We start from the raw sequence: 27,397 nt of genomic DNA, 5'->3' as shown, positions 1-27,397 counted from the left end.
ATACAACAAGCAGGGTTACTAGTAGTTTTCTCTGCGTAACCTGATCCATGTCAAGGGGAAGAAGAAAGACTTAAAACGTACTGCCATAGTCATCCTAAGTGAAGCTCACAATTCATAATGTTAGTGTCCGAAACAGCTTTCTGGTCCCATACTTTAAAACCTGAGCAGACAACCACAATAAGGAAAGCTTCTAATAAGAAAAATGGAGACCAGAACAAATGGAAAGCTATAGAGGAAAATCTATGTTGGAAGAAGAAAAGTTAAAACAAAACAGAACCTAATTAATATTCTGATACGAGAAAATACTGCCTTTGCGAAATATAAACAGGATGCTATTAAAACACAAAAGGACTATTCAAAACACAAAAGAACTCCTAGAAACATGACAGGATAAATAAAAAATTTAACAGATGGGTTGGAATATGAATTTGAGAAAATCTCCCCCCCAAAAGAGCAAAAAACCAAAGAGATAAAAAAACAGGAAAGAAAATTAGAAAAAAACAAAAACAAAAGAAGAGAAAATTAAAGTGTTAAAGGTATAAAATCTGTATAAAATAAAAAGGTATAAAGTCCTAGAGAAAAGAGAAAAATAATCAAATAATTTAAATAAGTTGCCCAGAATCGAAAACATGACTTTCTACTATAAAAGACCCTACTGAATATACAAAACAATGGATGAAAATTATCCAAATCAAGGCCCTAATAAAGCTAATAATGAAATAATGAAGCACTATGAACAGAGACATGATTTTTATAAGCTACCAGAGATACAAAATAAGAAATGGTTTTAGTCCCTCAAAGAGCAATACAAGAAGTTGACTATGGATCAATGCCTTCAAAATTTTAAAAATGATTTCTTTATCCAAACTTGCTAAAGAAACCACTGGAGAACATGCTTTACTATCTCCGGAACACAAACTTGTCCAGAAAAGTCAGTAGGGGTAAGGAATTTCAAGCAGACCAGGGAGAACAACGTGATACAAGGGGAAGACAAGTTGAGGGTGAAAGTATCAAGATCCCCCCTGGCATTGTACCTTCGTACCAGAGGGCGGAATGCTCGGCTGAGTCCCGATTCTCATCTCTGCATGCTTCCTTGACCATGTACTGGCTCTCCCACTTCGTTCTGCACCTGCCTCATCTCAGTATATTTAGTTCATCCCCAAGTGTGGTCTATTCCTAAGGGCTGGAGGTGGGCCTTGATGATCCAAGAGAAAACAGAGCAGCCCACTCCTTCTGCCTGTATTCCTGCTGGAGGTCCAGTTTTTGGCCCACACTTTAGCTCAATGTGGTAACTCTCTCTGGTTAGCCCTCTATTTCCCAAGACCTCATTCTTGCTCAGTGACTCCCCTGGGAGAGCATTAAAACTCTTTGGGAAGCTGATGTTTCACATCCCAGAACCTCTGCTAGGATTATTTTCTCTGGGAGCCTTCATGTAAAGGGTAATATCATACTCCTACCTAGCAGGTTTATGTTTGCTATTTGGTTTTTATATTAACCACCTCTCTCATATATATTCGAAGTTGTTAACAAAATAAAATATTTGAGGAACTCCTTAAGAACAAAAAATAAGGAGAAAATATAACCTTAGAAATAAACTGTTTTAAAGACAAAATGAAAGAATGTTATATTTAAAATATAGAGAAAAAAAAACTATCATTCTTGAAATTTACTTGTGTTAATTTACTTATCCTATTTTTTAGTGTAAGCTTAGCTGTTCAGATTATCTACATTCCCATGTCCCAAAATAAATCTGTATAATACGAAAAAAAAAAAGCAGTTCTCATAAGGTTTTCTTCCCTTGTTTGAGATACAATTAATCTACCCATCAGTTAAAATGTAATTATTTCTGAGTCAAACTTAGGCTAATATTAAGTAAAATAGGAGTTTTGATATTCTAAGAATGTCTCTGCTCATTCTATGTATACCTCTGTAATAAAAACTAAGTTGTCTGGTCTGAAACATATTCTATGTGGAAGAGACACAACTTGGAATCTCTCCATGTGTTTTATACCTGGGCTAATGTGGCAATCTGTGGCTGGGCTTGAACTGTCATTTGCTGGTTTTCAGCTTCTGTTACAGCTGCATCTCCACTCTGCTGGTTCTCTGCTCCAGATTCCATGGTCATTTAGTCACCTACAATAATATGGAAGAGTGTTACAAGCACTACCGTGCTTTGTGCTTTTGTGACTTTCAAGGAAAATTTCAAGTTATAAATAGATATATGTGGTGGTTAAGTTAGCAAATGCACTCATATATTAAGATATAATGTATTGATAGTTTAATAATTATAAAACTTGTCCAAATTTGCTGAGCTAGAAATGTTTTAGTCCCTTCAAGAAAGAAAAAACTTTCTCTTTCCTTGCCATTTTTTTCCAATGAGGTATTACCTTCATGTAAGGGAAGGTATTCCTCGCTTCCATGACTCTTCCCTAACAAGGGGAGGAGGAATGACAGCAAAGTTATAATTTTTTTCAAACTGCACCAATCAGGCATGAAGAGAAGGTAGAGGGAGTTGAGGGGAACTGATGACAGGGTCTACGAGATACCGGCTTCATGGTACCTCCTATAAGGGTATTCCCTCCTGTTATAGGGAAGCAGCAGGAAATTAGAAGCTATTTCATGAGATGTTACTGGAGGTATGACAAAATCAGCCCAAGTCTCAACAGCCCAAGTTGTAGGGTATCAAGACAGGAAGGTGAATTAATTAGCCACAGAGCTAAATGAGAGGCTCCAAACACTGAGTTAGTGTTCTGATTCTTCTCCCTATATATAGTATGCAACACTGCATATTCACACACACACACACACACACACACACACACACACACACACACACACACAATTAAAAACCTTTACAAATGTTAAATTGCAAAACTATGAATAAGTTACGCAAGGCTGATCTGTTTCCTTTTGGACCCACTTTGCTATAAGGGCTTAGTGTATTTGTTGAGTAATCTGGCACTGGATGGCAGCACAGGAGAAGGGCAAGTCTTAGCAGAAGCAGCTGCGGCAGCTGCTACATGGAGGTGAGAGGAACTTCTGAGAGGCAGAGAAGCCATCACGTGTAAAGGATTCACAATGAAAGAGATTACTTCTTGTGTACTACTGTTATCATTTAGTGCCTAGCATATTACTGATCAAAAGTGAATTTATTAATAGAATTACCTGTAGTAATTCCATGAATAATACAAAACTCCAAATGCTTTTCCAGAATTTACTGCATTTATTTTATAACTCTGAAATTAATAATTGAAATTGTCACTGTTCCTTATGTGATTACTACATGCTATCAGAATGTATCACATACTAATACATTTTCCTGTCATTTACAGGGTTCTATAAAAAAAGTGTTTTACAAGTGACAGTTAAAAATGAAAGTGAAAACATCTGGAAATGAATAAAATAATTTAGAAATACAGAATCCATGAAACAGATAACAGTAGAAAAGGTCAACAGACTTTACAAAATTATGTAAAAAGTGCTTTGTAACCCCCCATACCAGCAGCACCCAATGATTTATAGACTCTATAATCTTCAAACATCAGGGTGATTAAATTTCGTGGACTCGCATGAAATTTCTGGCGGAGCCGCACCAGGGACCAGAAGTTGAAAAATTCTGGCTTACAACATTTATATGGCAAAAGCCATCAAGAAAAGTGCACAGGGAGAAAATCTATGCCATATATAATTGACACAATAACATCTAGAATACAGAGAAAGTAACTAGTCAATAAGAAACTCTTACTGAACTACAATTGACTAGTTCACAAAGATATGTGTTTAAGTATAGTCCCTGTAGAAAAATTTTATAATAGCAAAAGACTGGAAACAAGTATCCATCATTAATTAGGAGGACTATTAAAAAAATTACACCAGTAAAAAAGAATGAAGTCACCTGACCAGGCGGTGGCGCAGTGGATAAGAGTATCAGACTAGGATGCCAAGGACCCAGGTTCGAGACCCCAAGGTCATCAGCTTGAGTGCAGGCTCATCTGATTTGAGCAAAGCTCACCAGCTTGGACCCAAGGTCGCTGGCTTGAGCAAGGGGTTAGTCGGTCTGCTGAAGGCCTGCGGTCAAGGCACATGAGAGAAAGCAATCAATGAACAACTAAGGTGTCGCAATGCACAACAAAAAACTAATGATTGATGGTTCTCATCTCTCTGTTCCTGTCTGTCCCTGTCTATCCCTCTCTCTGTCTCTGTTAAAAAAAAAAAGAAGTCTATCTATAATGTAATGACACAAATAGCTTTCTGAGACAGAGTGAAATGGTGAGTCATGTAATATACTGTAAATAGACCCCTCATTTATGTTAAAAACAAATTGTTGTAAAGGAGTATGCACAAAAAAAGATGTGAAAACTTATATACTTGGTGGTAGCTCAAAACAGAGAAAGATTTGGTAGACATGTACAGTGTGTCCGTAAAGTCATGGTGCACTTTTGACTGGTCACAGGAAAGCAACAAAAGACGACAGAAATGTGAAATCTGCACCAAATAAAAGGAAAACTCTCCCAGTTTCATACCTATTCAGTGCAGTTCGATGTGAGCTCATGCACAGATTTTTTAGGGCTCCTTAGGTAGCTATCCCGTATAGCCTCTCCAGACTCGTCACTGACTGATGGCCTACCAGAACGGGGTTTCTCCACCAAACTGCCAGTTTCCTTTAACTGCTTATCCCACCGAGTAATGTTATTCCTATGTGGTGGCGCTTCGTTATAAACGTGCCAATATTCACTTTGGTCACGGATTTGAATTTAGCGAGCCACAGAACACACCGAACGAAATTTCCTCTGTACCGTCCACATCTGGACTGGCATGGCCGTGGGCTGCTCCGCTGTATAGACAGTGTTACGTCATCATCTGCGCATGTGCACATGCTACCACATCATCCTACAGAAACTGGGAGGGTTTTCAAAAGTGCACCATGACTTTACAGACACACTGTATATAATGATAACTTTCACTTTTTAAAAAAACTTATTTCTTCTTTTAAAAAAATTTTATTGGGGTGATACTACTTTCACCTCTTTTTATATATTTTAGTCCTCTTTTTTCTTCCCATGAGCAAAGATTCAGGATTACTTGTACAATGTAGAAAAATTTTGTTTTTATTAACAATGTAAAAAATCTTAATACCAGAAGTCATGAATAACATTTTAAAGCTAAGAACCAAAAACTATATTTCAATCATAATTTTGAGATACCTGTTGACAAGATTTTTAAAAATCCCAGATACATTTTACATGAAATTACTATTTTTATTTAAATTTTGCCTAAATTGTTTACTCTACATTTCCAAAGAGAAAAAGTAACTTTTTAAAAATTATAAAGCCTGGCCTTAGCTGGTTGGCTCAGTGATAGACCATCAACCAGGCATGTGGAAGTCCCAGGTTCAATTCCTGGCCAGGGCACACAGGAGAAGCGCCCATCTGCTTCTCCACACCCCCCGCCTTTCTTTCTCTCTCTCTCTCTCTCTCTCTCACCCCCCCTCCTGCAGCCAAGGCTCCATTGGAGCAAAGTTGGCCTGGACACTAAGGATGGCTCCATGGCCTCTGCCTCAGGTGCTAGAATGGCTCCGGTTGCAACAGAGCAACACCCCAGATGGGCAGAGCATCGCCCCTTGGTGGGCATGCCGGGTGGATCCCAGTCGGGTGCATGCGGGAGTCTGTCTCTCTGCTCCCAGCTTCTCGCTTCAGAAACATACAAAATAAATAAATATATATATGTTGAAGTTGTTGGTTTGAAACCCTGGGCTTGCCTGATCAAGGCACATATGGGAGTAGATGCTTCCTTCTCCTCCCCCTTTCTCTTTCTCTCTCCTTGCTTTAAAATGAGTAAATTTTTTTAAAAAAATTATCAAACAATTTTGATTTTTCATTTGTGATAATTCATTGAGTTGTAAACTTACAATCTGTGTTCTTCTAAACTAAAAAACTTTAAAAAAACATCAAAAGTAACAACAAAACAGTTTATGTATCCTAAATGTTGTGTATACATTTGGTCTGGAAGAAAATGGATATGAAAGGAAAACCCATCTAATAACAATAGGTAATGACTCCATTTGAGAACAATCCTGAGACAAGACAAGTAAGAGCAAAAAACCCTTTCCTCCATCTTCTCTCTAGTCATCATTTTAATGAAAAGATAAATATTATTTATCATCACAATGCTTCCTTTGTAGACTGAGTTTGTACAACCATTTTTACAACCATTTTAAAGACTTTATGTCAAACCACAATTTTTTTTTTTTTGTATTTTTCTGAGCGAGAAGTGGGGAGGCAGAGAGGCAGACTGCCGCATGTGCCTGACCGGGATCCACACAGGGGGCAGTGGAGAAGCTGATGAGCGCTTCTCCTGTGTGCCCTGGCCAGGAACTGAACCTGGGACTTCCACACACCGGGTCGATGCTCTACTGCTGAGCCAACTGGCCAGGGTCTAAGGACATATTAATTGTTTTTTTTTTTTTTTTTTTTTTTTTTTTTTTTTTTTTTTTTTACAGAGGCAGAGATAGACAGGGACAGACAGACAGGAATGGAGAGAGATGAGAAGCATCAATCATTAGTTTTTCGTTGCATATTGCGACTTCTTAGTTGTTCATTGATTGCTTTCTTTCTCATATGTGCCTTGACCGCGGGCCTTCAGCAGACCGAGTAACCCCTTGCTGGAGCCAGCGACCTTGGGTCCAAGCTGGTGAGCTTTTTGCTCAAGCCAGATGAGCCCGCGCTCAAGCTGGCGACCTCGGGTCTCGAACCTGGGTCCTTCCGCATCCCAGTCCAATGCTCTATCCACTGCGCCACCACCTGGTCAGGCTCTAAGGACATATTAAAAGTCCACCAGGGGGTGATGCTCTGCCCATACGGGCCACTGCTCCGTTGCAACCAGAGCCATTCTAGCACCTGAGGCAAAGGCCATAGGACCATCCTTAGCGCCCGGGGCCAACTTTGCTCCACTGGAGCCTTGGCTGCGAGAAGGAAAGAGATAGAAAGTAGAGGGGGAAGGGTGGAGAAGCAGATGGGCGCTTCTCCTGTGTGCCCTGACTGGGAATCAAAGCTGGGACTTCCACACACTAAGCAATGTTCTACCACTGAGCCAACCGGCCAGGGCTAAGCCACAGTTTTTAAATCTATGCTGTCATCCATTATAGTTTCAGTCCACCATTTAATTAAAAGCAATCTAAACAGAGACCCTATTTTGTTTACTCTACATCTGGATTATTTATTTATTTTTTTACATTTAAGACATAGGGCATCATTACAACTTTATTTTTTTAATTTATTGATTTTACCGAAAGAGGAAGGGAGAAAGAAAGAGACACGAACACAGACCTGTTCCTGTATGTGCCCTGAGTGGGGATGGGCCTGGCAACCTCTGTACTTCAGGACGATGCTCTAACCAACCAAGCTATCCAGCCAGGGCAGTTTTAGAAAACATAACTAAATTATAATAAAAGGAACAAACCCATTAGCTAACCTAAGTAATTATAGCTGCAAGGACACATTATTTTTTTATTTAATTTAACTTATTTTATTTCCCAAAGTGAGAAGCGGGGAGGCAGAGAGACTCCGCATGAGCCCAACTGGGATCCACCAGGCATGCCCACCAGGGGGTGATGCTCTGCCCATCCGGGGTGTTGCTCCCTTGCAGCTGGAGCCATTCTACTGCCTGAGGCAGAGGCCATGGAGCTGTACTCAGGGCCCAGGCCAATTCTGCTCCAATGGAGCCTTGGCTGCAGGAGGGAGAGAGAGAGATAGAGAGAAAGAAGATGGGGAAAGTGGAGAAGTAGATGAGCGCTTCTCCTGCGTGCCCTGGCCAAGAATCGAACCTGGGACTTCCATACACCGAGTCAATGCTCTACTGCTGAGCCAGCCGGCCAGGGCCTAAGGACACATTAAAAAAAAGAGACTTGATTTGCATCCTTCTTCCCTCCCCAACTAAATATTCTTTTTTTAAAAAAAAAACAATGTGATATTTACAATAATATCGTCCATGTAAACTGCCAGTGTTTGACTATCATTTCATTCAGATAGACTACCAATGTTTTTCAGAGGAGGGATCAGCCTTCTTAATTTTTATAACTCTTAGCTTGAGTAGATATCAATCACTGGAGCAACAGTACAAATATTGTCTTTCACCTGAAAATTCAGGCCTTTCTCAAAGTGGAGGTGAGCATTATTTTATAAAGGACAACCTATATCAGACTAAAGACTCATTCATCTAAAGCAAACATGATTCTTTGGTTTTCACATGGAAGGTATTGCAACAGTAGCATACCAACTAAACTAGCATTTGAAGTAGGTGCATTAATTTTGGACTGTGAAAACTTTTGTTCTTTTTGTTTATATCTTCAGATAAGGAGGGAAGAGATGCTATGGTGTCATGTATACAATCTCTATTTTTCTATTAACCTAGAAGCAGTCTAGTCAGAAGTACAGTATGCAGACATGGAATTAATCAATAGAGCCAGAACGTGCGTTTCCATAGTTGTTTAAAGAAATGAGATTCCTAATGCATTACACAAATCAATGTTTTTTGGGTGCAAAACAAACAAAAAAAAACCCAAAAAGAACTGAATCATACTATAGAATAAGAAAAAGATCACATACATATGAACTCATTTGGTGCAGAAATATTGGGCCCGGAACATTACAAACGGAATGGATCTTAGAAATCACTGAAAATCTAGTATTAGCTTGACAGTTCTATGATTCTTGTTCTTCTAATAATTCTGAATTTAAAACTTGGAATTTGATATTTAAGATTTGGAGATTTTCATAATTTATTCATAAAAGTTAACATAATCCTTTGGAAACTATGAATTTATAACAAATTACAAAACAGTTCCATGTCTAAAACAAAAATTTTTAATCATTTAAGAAAGACAGATAGCATTTTGCTATAATGATCTTGAGTTCTGCTTCTTAATGTGAAAAATAAAAAGTAAAGTGATTCTGTAGTATCATTCATCCAATCTTGAGAGAAGTGATGAATGCTGCTATGAGTAGTTGGGAAAGGGAATTTAACACTTGGTGGAAAAGGTGCACCTGTCACCAAGTGGTCATTGGACAAAATATATTTTTTGTTTCAATGTCCTCCTCTGTTAACGAGAAAGGATTAAAAGATCTATTTTAAATGCTCTGATCCTAGGAACTGACACCACAAGATATATGTACATACACATAATTATGCAGGCCACTTTATAAAATGATATATAGTAAAGGAAGTATTTTCTTTTGCTATATGGTAACATACACACACACACGTGTGTGTGGTAAAAGACAGATTGGGCCCTGGCTGGCTGGCTTTGTGGATAGAACATCATCCCTACACACCAAGGTCACAGGTTCAATTACCGGTCCGGGCATACATGAGAAGCAACCAATGAATGCACAACTAAATGGAACTAAGTGGAACAATAAGTTAATGCTTCTCTCTCTCAATCAATGATTTAAAAAGAAAAGGCAGATCAACTAAGAATAGGTCATTGAACCTTTTGAACGTGGGCAAATACAGCAATATTACTACTCATTTATATATATAAAATCTTGATAATACAACACAACTGGAGATAATTAGAAGTACTTTTGAAAAATGCTGTAAGACTAGAATGTTACTCAGTAAAGATTCTCTTTCACATGGTGGACAGTGTCACTTTCATTCATTATATTTCTCTTGTCATAACTGTTGTTAGTTATTAAATAGTTCAGTAGTCCCTTTTTTAATTTTCAAAGAAGTTAAGCAGTTTTTCATTTCTATCTTAGAAACCAAGAAATTTATCTGACTAGGGCTGTATCACTTTTGTATCTTGTACACAGTCACGAAGATAGTGCAGATATTTAAGTTTAAAATGAGTTTAAATAAACATCTCAATAAATGTCAAAGGAGCATTTCCATGACAATTAAAAGAGAATATGTTCTGCAATTAGGGAAGAGTGACAGAATTCCAAAGGGGCACTGAGGATGATAAATGTGGGAGGAAAGGACAACTTTTCGATAAGAAAAATGTCAGGAACAAAGGCTTAACTTATGGTAGAACTTTAGAGAAATGACTGTGTCAGTGGCTGATGTCAGCTACTGTATGGAAGCCAAGAGAAATCATAATACAGAATGATCACTCCAAAGCAACCAGCAATTACTAGAGCAAAATGAGAATATGTGTGAATGATGTCTCTTAAAGCAAGCATTGGGTTCAGAATTTTGATAGTGCAATGGGTTTTACTTCTACTCTACATAGCAGTACCTCCTGAGGGAATTCACAAGTGAATAATTCACTTTTCTAAAACATTATCTTCAATTTGAACAGTTTACATTATATTTGTATTACAATATCATATCTGAGCATTATATGGTAGGCACTGTTCAAGTTACTAGTGATAAAGAAATGAACAAAATAAAATTTTTTAAAATTTTGCCTTTGAGAACTTAATAGCGTAAGGAAGAAAAAGTGAACAAGTAAAATGTGTAACAAATCAGATGGTGAGAAGTGCTGTATAAAAAAATGAAACTGGGTCCCTGGCCAGTTGGTTCAGTGGTAGGGCATCAGCGCCGCTTGTGGATGTCCTTCGTTCCATTCCGGGTCAGGGCACACAGGAGAAGCAACCATCTGCTTCACCACCCCCACCCCCCAGCCAGGGCTCCATTTCCTCGGAGGAGTTAGCCTCAGGCGCTGAGGATGGCTCTGTGGCCTCCACCTCAGGAGTTGCTGAAGTGGAGCATTGTCCCCTAGTGAGGTTGCTGGGCCCATCCCAGCTGGGGCACATGCAGAAGTGTCTCTCTGGCTCTCCTTCCTCTCACTAAAATAAATAAATAAATAAATAATAAATCTAGGGGTGGGGAAGCTAGGAAGGATGTTTAAGGGATTTTCAGTATTATAAAAGCTGACGAGTGAAACCTTAATTGATTTAAAGTAGCATTTAAATTCTACAAAGAACTATACTAAATCAGGAACAAATTTCTGGCAGTACTATTTCCATTTCTATCTGCCTCTACCAAGTTAACTGAAGCTTATCAAACAATAAAACTATACTATCAGTTTTGCTAACAGTCATTAGGCAAAAAGAAGAATGCTACAGATCTTCACCTTGTTCTTTTTCCTAAAACATTTTGACCTTTAAAAAGTACCCCAATCTAACGGGGGATGGCACAGTGGACAGTGGCCTACCTGGGAAACTGCGGATCCAGGTTCCAAACCCCAAGGCCGCCAGCTTGCGCACGGGACGGGATCATCCACATGATCCCATGGTCACTGGCTTGAGCCCAAAGGCTGCTGGTTTGAAGCCCAAGATTGCTTGCTTGAACAAGGGGTTACTGGCTCAGCAGAATCCCAACCTCCCACCCACCTCCCCACTGTCAAGGATAATATGAAAGTCAGTCAATAAACACTAAAGTGCCACAACTACAAGTTGATGCTTCTCATCTATCACCCCTCTGTATGTCTCTCTTAAAAAAAGCCTGTCTTTACAACCCTAAACATTCTAATTCGAGTTTATGAAAAATAGACCCATTTCCCTTACAACCTATTCTACTTTTTAATCCCAAAAATCCACTACCAGTTTAATTCAGTTTAGGATGAGAGATATGTGTTCAGAGAAATGAACTGTTGTGCATTTTGACTCTGAAGATGGAATATTGCAGCTTTAACAGAACATATAAATGCATGCTGACTTTGTAAAAGGCAAATGACCTCCATTATGAATGAGAAAAAAACATTTTCCTGGACCCTTTTACCAATCCTAAAGTCCAAAGATTTAAGGGAATCCCATAAGCAGAAGTTTAGTCTCCAGGTAATCATAGTAAAAGGCATATTTGGGCACATGATTTTAAAACTAAAACTATTTTGTCATATTCAAGTGTATTACCTAAAATATTTTGTAGAAATATACCTAGAAACATCTATGAGCAATACACTGTACTTCCTACATAGTTACCTGGTACTTATTTAGTTTTTAGGATACTAGAGCAGTCTGAAAGCCTTGTTAACACATTCTTCACTTGATCTTAACCAAAAGGCTGAGAAGCGATACACCCTCAAAAAGTCTTGATTCATTTTCTAAAATGTTAAAATTTACTAAAGAAGTAGTAAAATGTTCAGGTGCTATATAACAGATTGTATCTTTCCAGGAATCAGTAACTATATTGTACTGCTTCTTTGCCTTTATTTTTTTTTCCTGTACAAGTTCTTTTGGTTGTTAACCTTGAATACTTGGCATTTATCTTATATCGAATCTAGCAGAACTGAGATGTATGCATCAGTACTGGAAATTTAGTAATGCTCCAGGTTTCTGATGCTAACATTAAGTCTTTTGGTATCAAATTCAGCATTACCTTCACTGCAATCAGATAGACTTCATATAAATGTTAGGTGTGTGTGTACATACATACCAGTATGTGTATATATGTACACATACTCCTTAATGCAACACACACATCAACTTCCACTATAAAAACTGTATTAGATTATACTCATCACACCTCAACAAAATAAGGTTACATACACTTTTAGGGAAACAGTAAAAGATCAGGAAATGTAATAAAATAAACTTGGGAGTCTTTTTCAAGCCAAGTAAATAGTTTTCATGTGCTCTTACCAAGGTCTTTCTCCCTTAATTGGAGAACAAATCCATACCTCAGCCTCTTGTCTATTATAGGAAGGCAAGAAAATCTATATATAAAGTTAATTTTGACTTAAATTGATAAGGTTTAATCATTTTTAAGACAAAATCTGAAAATGTTTAAATTTTTATAAATTCTTTTTATTTTATTTTATTTTTAGAGACAGAGAATCAGAGAGAGGGATAGACAGGGACAGACAGGAACAGAGAGATGAGAACCATCAATCATTAGTTTCTCGTTGCACATTGTGACACCTTAGTTGTTCATTGATTGCTTTCTCATATGTGCCTTGACCGCGGGCCTTCAGCAGACTGAGTGACCCCTTACTTAAGCCAGCGACCTTGGGTCTAAGCTGGTGAGCTTTGCTCAAACCATATGAGCCAGCACTCAAGCTGGCAACCTCGGGATCTCAAACCTGGGTCCTCGGCATCCCAGTCCGACGCTCTATCCTCTGCGCCACCGCCTGGTCAGGCTAAATTCTTTTTATTAATAGTAAATACTAGTATAACCCATCCACTGCTACAAAAAAAAAATAACCAAGTTATTTTTAAATGTATAGCATGCACTATGACAAAGATACTGTCCTCTCAAAGGAAGTGTTTATTAGAAGTGAATTAGAAAAATGTTATTTGATTTATAGAAATGTATTGCATGGTTTATAACAGCCATCCTAGAATATGTGACTAATTCTATAGTACCTTTCAATAATAAAACTTCAGTACTTTCTTAATCAGTTATTATTTTTTTAAGTATTGGCAAAATGTATATGTTTTATTTTTCTCAGGTAAGACTAATCATGGCTCTGAAATAAGCCTTAATATATCTGGTTACCAAGAGACAAAAAGTGTTACTTAGCAAAGCAGCTACCATGACTATGCATTCTTTTAGATAACAATTCATCCCATCTCTTCCCATTCTCTTTTCTTTCCAAACACCCAACTGCCACTAAGTCTCCAGATTATTACACGGTAAGCCTTTCAGAGAAGTGATCCTATATAAACTTCTATATGAAGGTCTACTAAATAGGTTTTTGGAGCTGAATTGTTTTCCAAGGAAAAAAAGATTATTCACCTCCTACATAGTTACTTTTAGAAAAGCAATTTTTGTATTGACTAAAGGGTGAAACTATCTTCAAATTTTGATTTTAATTTCTGCTTCATAAACTAGCTCAATGCTGAAATTATAAGGACCCACAGAAGTTGCACTCAAGAGTTAAATATTTATAGCCTACTATTCCATTCATTTAACAAAACCCAAGGGATTCTGTGAAAATCACTATACTAATGAAAGTGAATGTCCAAGTGTTTTTGAAAAATAAGTTTATAAAGTCAACACTTATTATTTTGACAGTTCTATTTTGAACTAAACTGAAACATAATTCTTGGTGAATTATTTACAAATTAGACATGGAGGAGTAAAAATTCAGTTTTCCTAGAGCCAGCACATGTTACAGAAGGAGTTGTAAGACAGGAATTCTGGTTTTAGCTCTGACTTCACAGATAAAGAACTATAGAGATATTAGAGATTTGTAAGGAATTTTAAAGACTGTGTGGGGCTACACTACACAACGTTACTATTATAAAAAGTGAGAATTCTTTGTATTTGGTAATGGAACTGAATGGCTATTAAGCAACACGCTAATTATTTTAACTATATTTTGCTTACTATAAAGAGCTCAAGCATTCATGGCACCAAGGATATACTGGAACTATATTTAAAAATCAGCCACAGTTAATCAATGAAGATGATAAATGATATGTAGACAACAGCAAAGATTTTATGAACAGTTTTGATAAAAGGCTTACTTCAAACTTAGGTATCTTTATTTTTAATCCTGAAAGAATCAGCATCAAGTCCAACCTTTCAGGTAGATGAACCACTTTTACCAGCCTGGTAGTGATTTCTGGTAAGTTTATTTTGACTAATACAATCTTGTGCTATTTCTCATATCTCAGAGGCAGGAAGTGTTAGTAAAGCATCAGAATTAATAAAAATTCAAAGTATGAAAATTTCTTTTTAAGCAATAAAAAATACAGTTGTCCCTCGCCACCTCATGGTTCACTTTTCGTGGTCTCAATGTATCGTAGATTTTTAAATTATATTTATCTAATTTTGTATCGCGGATTTTTTGCTATTATTGCTGGATTTTGTGGTATATAGGCATTTTTATATATTTATTATCTTAATTATTTACAAAGTGTTTAAGAGCATAGGAAGTGTTTATACTGTGGGAAAAGTTCATAAGAGTGTGGAGAGGGTTTATAAAGCCTTAAAATATATATAAAGAGGCCCTGGCTGGTTTGCTCAGTGGTAGAGCATCGGCCTGGCGTGCAGAAGTCCCGGGTTCGATTCCCGGCCAGGGCACACAGGAGAAGCACCCATCTGCTTCTCCACCCCTCCCCCTTTCCTTCCTCTCTGTCTCTCTCTTCCCCTCCCGCAGTCAGGGCTCCATTGGAGCAAAGATGGCCCGGGCGTTGTGGATGGCTCCATGGCCTCTGCCTCAGGCGCTCCAGTGGCTTTGGTCACAACAGAGCAACGCCCCGGATGGGCAGAGCATCACCCCCTGCTGGGCATGCCGGTGGATCCTGGTCGGGCGCATGCAGGAGTCTGTCTGACTGCCTCCCCATTCCAGCTTCAGAAAAATACAAAAAAATAATAATAAATAAAATATATATAAAGAATGAAATAAATATAAGGTTGCTACTTCAGATTTTCACCTATTGCAGGGGGTTCCCTGCAACAGATGAGGAACCACTGTAAACCTAATTTCTTTGGTTTTAAAAAATAAATCTGTAATTTCAGTACATTTTAATTGTCTAAAGTGTATATGTCCACTTCCTTTCATCTGTGCAATGCTAAAGGAGCACTGTTTTTAATCCTGCCTTTCAAACTGGTGACCCTGCAAGAGGGAATCACTCATTAAACAAATACATTTTCTGTGTCTATTACATAATAAGTGTTCTGGTAAAAACTATGGGACCAACAAGAAAGACAGGAACCTTTCTCTAAATGAGCTTATAAACTAGTAATGGATAAAATAAAGGGTGAGGCAAAAGTAGGTTTATACTTGTTAGTATGCAAAAGTTTATTCTTGTATTATATTAATTATATTTTCCATATAAACCACCATAAACCCACTTTTACCCCATCCTTTATGTATTATGTATGAAAAAGTTGGGCAAGCATATTCTAACCCTTACAACCAGTTTACCTATATATTCCCGCCAAACAGGCATTTAATAACAATGATTTAAAATCATAAACTATTTTGAAATGATAGAAATATAACAAATTATGAAAAACAGGAAATGTGAGCTGGCCATTTATGCTAATCTTTCTACTGATGTAGACCTGAGTAATAAATAATTAATTTATTTTTTCCAAGACCATGGCTAGAATGGCTTCCTCCAACTGAATTTTTATAAACCTAAACGACTATTGTTTAGAAATAACAATTCTAGTAACTATACATAAAGCTAGAGCCTAGAAAACTTTCCTCAGAAAGAGATAATGCTACAAAAGATGAAAGCTATGCTTTTAGCGCTATTTCTTGCCCAGAACAAAGGCTTTATCAGCAAGTAAATATTAAAATTCTCCAGGACCAGTTTAGTTATCTGTAAAAAACAAAGGAGTTACTACTACCTTCCTGGTATAAGTCTATAAAGTGTGAATTCCCCAAATACAGTAGGGTTTATGAATAATACACTACACTCACACAAGCATCAAAAGAAATCCTCTCATAACAAATAATTCATTCTTAAAATACAGTGCTTAAAATGTTTCACTTAAAGTTATTATGTCTTGATTTTTATCTTTGCTTATATTCTTCAGTTACTGCAATTAAGGGATCTGGACACAAAATAAAGGGAAGTCCAGAGGAGGCATGGTGTAATTTGAAATATGCATTAGTAGCTTTAGTTATTTTTCATTGAATAATGGTGTCCAGTTTGCCTGGGCTTTCAGAGAAATTTGGAAAATATAATAATTAAATAAGAATGTATGATGTCCAAGATAGGGACACTAGAAGCACAAGCAACAAAAGGAAAAATACTGGAAAAAAAAGGCAATCATTAACATTAAAAACATTTGTGCCTCAAAGGGAACCATCAAGAAAGTGAAAAGACCAATCAATCAATAGAGACCATGACCCTAACCACGGCCTTAACTCCCTTAGTCCCCTAAGTACCCCATCCCATAGAAGCCACCGGGAGCCAGGTCTTCGGAAAAAAAAAAAAAAAGTGAAAAGACAATCCTTAAATCACATATCTTGTATCTAGAATAATAAGAACTACAACTCAATAAAAAAAAAAAAAAATCCAATTTAAAAATGGGCAAAGAGTCCGAATAAACATTTCTTCAAAGAAGATATACAAATGGTCAATTAGTACATGAAAAATGCTAGACATCATAAGTCAATAGGGAAATGCAGATAAAAAAAACCGCAATGAGATACCATTTCTCACCCACTAAGATGGCTATAACGAAAAATTGTAAGTGTTGGTGAGGATATGGAGAAATTAGACCCTTCATACACTGCTGGTGGGAATGTAAAAAGGTTCAGTAGCTTTGGCAAATAGTCTGGGCAGTTCCACAAATGGTTAAATAGAGTTACTATATAATTCATCAATTCAACTCCTAAGTATATACCAAGGAGAAATGAAAACACATGCAATAAATGAATGTTTATGGCAGCTTTATTCATAATAGCCAAAAGTCCAAGTGTCCATTAATTCATTGATAAAATGTTATATATCCATAAAGTGGAATATTATTTAGCAATATAAAGGAATTGATACAACTTGGATGAACTTTAACAGCATTATGCTAAGTAAAAAAAAGTTATCACAGTGAAAAACTTATTATTAAGTCCAATTATATGCAATGTCCAGAATAGGTAAATCTACAGAGAAAGATTTAGTATTACCCTGTGCTGGGGGTGTGGAGAGATTGAGGGGTGGTAGGGGAGATGGCTACGGGATGCTGTTTTTTGTTTTGTTTTGCTTTGCAGGGATGGGGGGAGGGGGTGTCATGAAAATGTCCTAAAACTGATTGTGATGATAGATGGACAACTTTGTGAACGGGCTAAAAAAACAACTGAAATCAGTAGATTGTATGGTATGTGGATATTTCAATAAAGATGCTTAAAAAAGAATCTATGATGCCCAATCTTTAAACTGCAATATAATCAACCATGAAGGAGAGAGAATTAGGAGTCAGGAAATGTATGCTTTAGCCCAGTTTATGTCACTCCTGTTTATATTGTTCCTCCTCTTATATGAAATTTAAAGCTCCCTGCTTCACACTCAGGGTTCCTTACTCCTTATGTGGATTTATAGTATATATAGTACTTTCTGCAACAACCTGCGAGCATATCAGACTCATTCTTCCATGTCTTCATTTCTATTGTCCATGCTTCTGCCTACAATACATACCCTTCTTGCTCTACCCAGCCAAATTCAGTATTCAATTTAAAGTCTTTCTCACGAAAATTTCCCTCACTAAATTGCCTCCCTCAAGCTCCTATAGCCCTTCAACACAACAGTAAAAATAGATATTCTACTATGTATAAATCATCCTCTCTTGTAGTATTTCAACATCTCCACTACACTATAAGTTCCTTGAGGGTGGGAGCCACATAATCAAGCTTACTGTAATTATTTATAGCAACTAGGACAAGCCTTTGTTTAATAGCTATAAAAATACTTAATTGAATAAATTTTCTTGTGATTATTTCACCAACTATAAAAAAGTTGGTCAATAAATGTTTATTGAATAAATGACCAGATTGATCAATGGCAGTAAAATCCAAGGTACTATTATTACTGGTCAGAGAAAACAATAAAGCTGCTGATACTATAAAAAAAAATACCCCTTTGAAAGTGCAAAATCAGAGCAAGTAATAACTTTAACTTCAGTGATAAAAACAAGATGCTTCTCAGTCTCCAATTGCCAATCACTTACACAAATAGGGATAAAAACACTAAAAAATAATGGCTATTCACCTTTGGCTAAACTACATTTTTTTTGCTATTGTACATTATACTGTCATATAATTATAACCAGAAACTCACGTGTAGATAACTAGGCTCCTGAGGAATATACTTAAAATTAAAGAAAGAAATCTTAGTTTTGGAAAAGATTCACTAATGTTTGGGGAAGACATATTCTATTACTATTGGCATAAGTAACTTTTAGACTCACCCTCCACTCCTACACAGATCATTACTAGCTACTCATCTTTTGCTTAATTTTCTCTTCTCTAACCAAATGTCAGTCTTTACTGTTCTACTTATGGGGAAAAGATAGCAAACAAAAAACAAAAAAATCTCAACATTAATCTTATACTCCAAACCTTTGCCCTTTGTTAAATTCTTCAGAGATGTTAATCCAGCGGCAGAAAGAAAAGTCGTATGTTCTTTTCATCTTTGTTCAGACAGCCCCTCTCATTACGGTAATCTCCTTTATTACCTTACTTCAATCCTGAGAAAAAGCAACTCAAGCATTTAAGTTTTTAAATAAGTACTTTTGTTTGTTTAGAGTTGAGATTCATGTAACTAGCCTAAAGAATAGATTAAATTTATAAAGGTCATTTTCATCACTGGAGATGTAACATACTGCCTTCTACTTCTCTGTTACGATAAACACCCGAATATGAATGATTCATATTTTTCCCTCTCCTTTTTGGTAACATAGTAAACAGCTGAGCAAACTCTGGGTAAAATGTAACTAAACTTCTTTACAGGGCCACCTGTGGCAGAGCTAAGAAAAGAGAATAATGCAGGACAAAACAAACAGGACACCAGGCAAGATTGTGCACACATCAAGAGGAGAGAAGCATTCTGAATAAAACAATTGGCTATTCCTATCCAAGTTTCAAAAACCTACATTTATAGTTATGATAGTGTAGAATAAGTTTTAAACCATACTTTCTCTTATGACTTCAACAAGTCAACCACGGTTATTCTCCTTTTAATGACTGAGTTAGCAATATATATTAAATGGCAGAGGTACACAAACAGCCATTTTCATATTACTAGTTTGTTACTTAGTTCATTATCTTTTACGTCTTCCTCCACCAGGCAATTCACTGATTCCATGATACTGTGAATAATCATTTAATTCCCTCGTAGTGCATAGATATATTCCAGAAGAAAACGGTCTGCCTTTAACTTTATCTATCTGCATCCTCCAAATATGTAAAAAGTACTTCGTAAGCATTTTGTCATTAAGAAGGTAAAAACAACACATATTCGTATTTTATGAGACTGATAAATCCTCAAAATAACAGAACAGCAATACATTTACATTTAAAACTTTGGCACTTGTAGCCTAACCTGTGGTGGCACAGTGGATAAAGCATTGACCTGGAACACTAAGGTCACCGGTTCAAAACCCTGGGCTTTCCTGGTCAAGGCACATATGGAAGTTGATGCTTCCTGCTCTCTCTCTCTCCTGTCTAAATTCACTTTCATAGTTAACTCTTACACAACTTTCCTGCCTTTTCATGCACTAAAACTAAGACAGTGAGGCAGATCCAGTAATTTCCTGTCACAAACAGCTGTTTCTCACTCAAATGAAATATCTTTCATTTAAAGAAATAAAGGCATAATGACTGATTCTTCTAAAGGGTCCGGTAAAACCTAGAAATAAAATCAGCTCACTAACTGGTTAATAATGTAGATATATCCATATGATGAAATACCTCAAATTATATATAAAAAAGTTCTATGTACTGATACAAACCAATTGCTAAGCAAAGCAAGCTTTACGATAGTCTATATTACTATTTGTATAAAAAAGTGGAGAGAAAGGAGTACTTACATCTGTGCTTATGTATGGATAGAACACCTCTGAGAGGATAAGAAACTGGTAACACTTGATTGGGTGGGGGCAACACGTGTGCACTTTTTCTATATATTTTGTTTGGAATTATGAATTGTATGAATAAATTACTCACTAAAAAATAAAACTGGCCCGTTGGCTCAGTGGTAGAGCATCAGCCCAGTGTATGGAAGTCCCAGGTTCGATTCCTAGCCAGGGCACACAGGAGAAGCACCCATCTGCTTCTCTACCCTTCCCCTTCCCCTTCCCCTGTTTTTTTGTCTCTCTTCCCTTTCTGCAGCCAAGGCTCCACTGGAGCAAGGCTGGCCCCGTCGGCACTGAGGACGACTCCATGGCCTCTGCCTCAGGTGCTAGAATGGCCTAGTTACAACAAAGCAATGCCCCAGATGGGCAGAGCATCACCCCCTGGTGGGCATGCCGGGTGGATCCCGGTTGGGCGCATGTGGGAGTGTGTCTCTCTGCCTCCCCACTTCATATTTCAGAAAAATACAATAAATAAATAAATATGTAAATAAACTGGAAATAAAACTAATATTCCTCTTTTCCATTATTTCCCCATATATGATAGTTACTATTTTTGATTGCTTTCTTATGACATATATTCTGCCTTATTAGTTGTTGCTCTTCAAAAGTTCCTTCGGAGTAGAGACAAGACAGTGTAATTCAGCTTTGAGTTTGCTGACTCTGCTTCATTGTATTAAACACAGGAGTATTAATGATGAATTTTAAAATAAGTAACATTTCTTGAGCATTTTTGCAGTGCTTGGCATTCATATGTATTAACTTACTTAATCCCCACATTTCTATGGTGTGGATTGTACATTTATCAAGCAAACTGAGGTGTGGAGAAGAAACCTGCCCAACATCCCACAGGTAGGAGCCTAAATTAAGGCTGAAATAATGAGTATCTATCATTGGGTCCCTAAGCAGGTACTTTATCTTGTGACCTTATTAAGTAGGTGGTACTGTTCTAATTCTACAAATAGGAAAACTGAGGCTGAGAAAATTAAGAAACTTCCAGTAAATTGCAAATTTCCTTGAGGGTAATTACATGACAATAATGACAGCAGGGATTCCAAACCTAATGCCCTTTCCACTAACTACATTCTGTCACAGTATAAATATTTGAATTACTACAAACTGCTGTCTCAAGTGATACTGCAGAAACTACTGTATTTCCCCATGTATAAGACACTCCCATGTATAAGATGCACCTTAATTTTGGGGCCTGAAATTTGAAAACAAAAAATTTATTACATAAAGTTATTGAACTCAAGTTGTATTTATCTACAATGAGTGCAAAAACAAGCAGGAAACGCAGCCAGGTTGGCTCAGCAGTAGTGTCGGCCAGCGTGTGGAAGTCCTGGGCTCGATTCCTCAACAGGGCACATAGGAGAAGCACTCATCTGCTTCTCCACCCTTCCCCTTCTCCTTTCTCTTCCCCTCCCACAGCCAGGGATCCACTGGAGCAAGGTTGGCCCTTGGTGTGGAGGATGGCTCCATGGCCTCGCCTCAGGCGCTAGAATGGCCCGGTTACAACGGTGCATCGCCCCCTAGTGGGCTTGCCAGGTGGATCCCAGTCGGGGGCTTGCAGGTGTGTCTCTGCCTCCCTGCTTCGCACTTCAGAAAAATACAATAAATAAATAAAGTTAGGAAATGCAAGTTTAAAAAAAACTACAACCACCGTATTAAGACCTACACAGTTTTCGGGGAGGGGGGGTGTTTTATACATGGGGAAATATAGTAGCTCACAATGAGTTAAAAAAATAAATCCTTGCCTTTCCCTCATTTCCTATCTACTATATCCTTACACTCAGACTTGAGCTCTATTTAATAAAAGAGCCATCATCACTTGAAGTGACACTGTATGTACATCAAGATAGGCTTATAAGACTGTGTCACAGGCTGCTATAAAAAATGTACAGAGCTGTATCTAGCAAGCTATTTATGGAATAAATGAAATTGTATAATTCAGTGATACATTTTAAGCATTAAATTACAAGAAAAATTTCCTTCTGTGGAAGATTTTAAAATTGAGGTGAAGTAGGGGATACACACAGGTGCGGCAAAAGTTAGGTTTACAGTTGTATGGAAAATAACACAATAATAAATAATACGAGAATAAACTTTCACATACAACTGTAAACCTACTTTTGCCCCTGTACTTGGGTTTACTATAACCGTATTATACACTCCAAAAAACAAATCTCAATGACTTCCTTGAATGAGACAAAATAAAACTATTTTTTTATTAACAAAAACTTCTATTTATCAGATCTAATAAGACAGCAAAGTTTAGAAAGCAGAAAAACGTGCCATTTTATGGATCAGGTTTCTAAGTTCCCTTTCCCTTAGGTGCTTACGTGTGAAAAAAAAATCATTCAAAAGGAATACTAGACTTTTAAATCCCACAAGAAGTGCCTTTTAACATTTTTCAGTGAATTTGTGTCAAAGGTTCATTCGCTTTTTAAATACATGTGTCCATTTAAAAGAGTTCAAATAGATTAACTGATTTTTACTGAACCCTGATAAGAGGTATAAGTATAATTTAGTACCATACTACAAATCAATGTCCAAATATTAATAAATATAAAAGCTTGAAAATGTTTCACCTGAAATTACTAAGAATCACAGATTCTGAACCTCCAGATAAAATTCAGTATTCTTTTGAGTAAGACTGATAAAAGAATCCATCACAAAGAAAACTTTTTTATTTTTCACAAAAAGTGATTTTCCCTCTGTAGGGGAAACAATTCACCCAACTGATGCTGGCTTGCAGGAAATCTTTCTTAAGGAAAAGCAGTAATCTATAGCATTATCAACACTGTAATTTCCTCAGTGTTTGGCAATAAAATCATCTTCCCAATCCTTATGGAAAAACTCTATTGCATCTTCTTATCAAAGTTTTTCATCAATGACAAATTGCTAATGTGTTGTTTTTTTTAAGACGTGCAATACAGCAAAGTAAGTTTTGGAAAAGTGAATTGGCTACAGCAAAATAAGACAGCACTTCTAATACCAATCATGTTTATTCCTAGCAAGAAACCTTGTGTGTATTAACCACAATTCCATAATACTGTGACAGACTTAATTATTTTTAAAACAAATAACCCGTTCATCTTTTGCACCACCTAAAAATAACTATTTTGGCTTTACTTTTAAATCGGAAAATAAGCAGTGAGTGTAAAAGATTTCAACAGCTGGCAACTCAAAGTATCTTTTCTACTAAACCTTTAGAAGGCAAAACTGATGTAAGCTAAGGCCAGAATGAAATTCTAACTTCTTAAGAAGGTATGACAAATGTAAACAAATCACACTGCACGTCCTTTCAAAATCTTTTAATCTTTAATGTGTCAATGACTTTTCTGTTGTGCCTCTTCCTAACAGGCAGAGAAAAAATAAGCCGTAGGCTGAGGTTACCTACCGCATGTGAGACAAATAATGGATATTTTTAAATGCCTATTTTTAGAATTAGTGTTAATCAATATATTTTTTTAGACAGATGTATGTGGGAAACATGATAGGAGGTAGGGTGGGGAGATCCAGAGGACCCAAACGCCGCTGGCGTGGTTGGCAAAAAAAGATAAAAAGTGATGTGAAGAAAAAGTATATTGACTAAAAACGAAGTGTTTCACGATGATAGATCTCAAGTGCTTACCTTATTGGAAAGGGTTAAAAGCGAAACTGTGTTCAAACACCAGCTTCCCTTTTACAAGATCCCAACAGTTTAAAAGTTATTACAAAGATGTTTTTCTTAGCACCCCCTTCCTCCAAAAAAGAATGCATTTCCATGACTACTGACTTAAAAAAAAAAAAGGGTGAGGAAAAGTCAAAACTATCTAAAAATGTCTAAGCCTTCATCATCTCAACTAAGCAGAAAAGAGAAAAAGAGTGTTTCCCCCCCGAGGTGGGAGCAGGGGGAAAGGGCATGAATAAAATACAGCACGAGAAGAAACCTTTGGTTTCGAACTTTATTGCACAAAGAGCGCGGAGAAGAGTTAGGTCAGACGTTGCCGCGCTTCTCCCCGCGAAGCGGGCATGGCAGACACGGAGGCGACCGGGAAAGCAGGCACCTTCACCTCCTCTGCCCTCAACTGTCGCCTTCTTCCTCCTCCACCCCCCGCGGGCACCCCGGCGGCGCTGCCCAGGAGGACGGCGGGCCGGGGGCGAGGCGGGCGGCGGGCGGCGGGGGCCGCAGCGCCTGGCCAGGTCGGCCCGGGCGGGCGGCCTCCCCCGGGGCGGCTCCCGGTTCCCGGCTCCGCGCCCAGCCCGGCCCGGCCCGGCTCGGCAGCCGCGGCTGCGGCGGCGGGAACGCGGGCGCCAGCTCGCCGCGGCCGCCCGCCCGCACACAACCCCGATCCCCGGCTCCCACCCCGCCCGCCGCCCGCCGCCCCCCGCCATGAGCGCCGCCGCTGGCTGCAGGCAGAGTCGCTGCCGCCCCGGCCGCCGCTGGCTCCAGTCCGCCGCCATTATTCTTTGTTCGCTGCGAGCGGCGGCGATGTTGTGGGGCTCGGGCGGAGGCTCCATCTTTACCGCGGCCCCTCCTGCGAGGGGAAGGCCCGGAGCGCGGGTGTCCGGCGCCTCCCCGTCCCCCCTCCGTCCCCCCGGCTCTCTCCGGCTCCTGCCTCCTCCTCCTGCTCCTCTTACCGGTGGTACAAGCTCCTCCGTCACTGCTTTCGTTCGCGGCCCGGATCTCGCTGGAGTTTTATTCTCTCCCCCACGTAACACACCGCGTCAAACTACACCTCCGCCGCGTCACTCACCAACACTCCGCTTCTCCCAGCCGCCCGGGCCACAGGCAGCAGCAGCCGCCGCGGACTGAGGAGCCGCAGCCAGGGAGCCAGCCAGCGCCGCCCAGTGCCGAGTGCGCAGCGGCCGCGCACGGAAACAGCCGAACTCCGCCCGGAGGAGCTCGCGCGGCCCCGCCCCTCGCGCTGGAGGCGGAACTTGCCGAATCTCTTCGGGTTCCTTCGGGCAAGGCGAAAGGGTTCCGCCGGGAGTGGGAAGGCGAAGGTGGGCTGGGATCCGCGTGGGGGACGAGTGGTCTAGACCCCACCGCAGCGTTTCGATGGCTAAAGCGCGGCGGTGGAAATTTGAAGGAGGAAGTGGGGCTGTGTGTGGCCGGGTGGGGAATTCCCGAGGGGTGTGGACGACTGGATGGAAACCCCCGCGCGGGTCTGGCCCTGCGGCGGGAAGCAGCGGGCTCTAGGGCGGCTGCGGCGGCCGGGCCAGGGCCCCTGAGCGCCGTCGGCCCGGGAACTTGCAAACGCCGCGGAGACGTGGGAGACTCGCCGCCGGGCCTGGAGACGCTAATGTGGGCAGCAGGCGAGCTGGGGAGGAAGGGCATGTGCGGCTCTGCAGACACCCCAGGGCCCGGGGCAGGCCGGGCTAGAGGGCGACACCCCAGGGCCCGGGGCAGGGCGGGCTAGAGCGCGAGGCTGCTGTGCTGCCCCGGCTCGGCCCGGCCCGGCTCGGCTCGGGGCCCCAGGGGAGGGTTTCCGCCTCCAGGGCGGCGGGGCGGCCGGGCTCCGAGAATCAGCTGAGAAACCTGGCGGCCGCTGTCGGGACTGTTCTATTTCGGGGTGAGGATGGGGCGGGGGGGGCTCTGGGACCTTGTGACGTCTCGCGGGGTTCAGCCGGCTTCATGGACAGCCAGGGTCATCAGGGCCGACGAGCAATGACCTGTCCTGACCCAGGTTGCTCTTCAACACTTTTTTCGAAATGTCTTCTCGCCTCCCCTACCTGCCTGCCTTTTTTCTTGTACCGTCCTGTGTCGTTTCTTTTCGCAGTCGGTTTCCTACAGCATGGCTTTGCGCTCACTGCACCCTTTTCTTCACCACCCACTCCCATTCGACACCCGCAGGTGTGACTTCCGTTGCCTCTTGAGCTACTGAAATTGGTCTCTCAGAAGTCGCCATGATACTGACTTTTCGTGGTTTTTTTTTATTGATCTCTGCAGCCCTCTTTCATGTTTCCCTTTCTGTCCCTTAAAGCAAACCTGTCTTTAAGAAGGGGACCAAGATGGTAAAAATCTGAGCCCCGCCCCGTACTGGTTTCCTCTTACAAAGAAACGGTTGCCCTTCCTCCTACTCTTGATCAATATCACCGCCTCCTTTCTGGGACACTTTGGGCTGAATAGTATCCACCTTTCCTTCTGTTATTTTCAACCTTTCCGACTCTTACCGGCTCTCTGGTCTGGTATTGAAACATGCTTAAGTCTCATTTCGTTAAGATTTCTGTCCCTAAATCCCTCTCCAACTGTGATCCCAATTGTCTCTTACCCCATGGACATTATCTTCTGTCTCACTTCTTAACCCTCTCCAGCCAGCTTTTCTGTTCCTACCGTTCACCTGAAGCAGCTTTAATTTGTCACAGAAGAGTTTCAGTCAGCATCTAACCAGACTTTATTCTAACATTTGACGCTGTTGACCCTCACTCAAATAGGTTCTTCTCTCTGCTCTAATATCAAAGTTTTCCTCTCTGGTTGCTCTTTAAAAACCAGCTTTTCCTTATATCCAAACTGTTAAATATTGGGATCCCACTGAACTGAGCCCTCTTCTTGAATACCATCACATACACTCTCCTAGTGGTCTCATCCTCTTCCTGTAGCTTCACATATCCTCTGCCAGAGACTGCCTATCGGATAGGCTCGTTAGTCTACGGAGCCAAATATCAACAGTACAACGATTGAAATTTCTTTTGAGAGCCAATTTTTTAAAACTTAAACTATATAGGTAGGTACATTCCTTATTGAGGTAGAGCCCGCGCGTGGTATTGTGTGGAAGAGCCACACTCAAGGGGCCAAAGAGCCGCATGTGGCTCACGAGCCGCAGTTTGCCGACCACTATAACTCAAACCTAGATCTTGCTGTTGAACTCTAGATTCATATTTCTAACTCCCATTGGTACAGTTTCATTTGGATGACTGTGGCATGCCAGACTCAACC

The 27,397-nt window shown here is 39.6% G+C and overlaps 1 protein-coding gene across 3 annotated transcripts in view; it reads right to left on the bottom strand.

Moving 5' to 3' along the window:
• CREB1 (cAMP responsive element binding protein 1) overlaps window positions 1-25,301 on the bottom strand; it is a 72,480-nt gene extending 47,179 nt beyond the window's left edge. For all 3 annotated transcript variants that reach the window (XR_010746653.1, XM_066346368.1, XM_066346369.1), the window contains exons 1-2: window positions 25,099-25,301; window positions 2,012-2,133 (exon numbers count right to left, since the gene is read on the bottom strand). Coding sequence is in view for 2 of the 3 variants with exons in the window: in XM_066346368.1 (XP_066202465.1) it covers window positions 2,012-2,125 (114 nt within the window). In the remaining variant the exon portion in view is untranslated. The remainder of the gene's footprint in view (window positions 1-2,011; window positions 2,134-25,098) is intronic.
• Window positions 25,302-27,397: the final 2,096 nt, after the last annotated feature.

Source organism: Saccopteryx leptura, chromosome 7, assembly GCF_036850995.1.
Source record: "Saccopteryx leptura isolate mSacLep1 chromosome 7, mSacLep1_pri_phased_curated, whole genome shotgun sequence".
NCBI classification, from domain to species: Eukaryota; Metazoa; Chordata; class Mammalia; order Chiroptera; family Emballonuridae; genus Saccopteryx; species Saccopteryx leptura.
The sequence above is the reverse complement of the archived record's forward strand: the minus strand, read 5'-3'. Positions and strand labels throughout refer to the sequence as shown.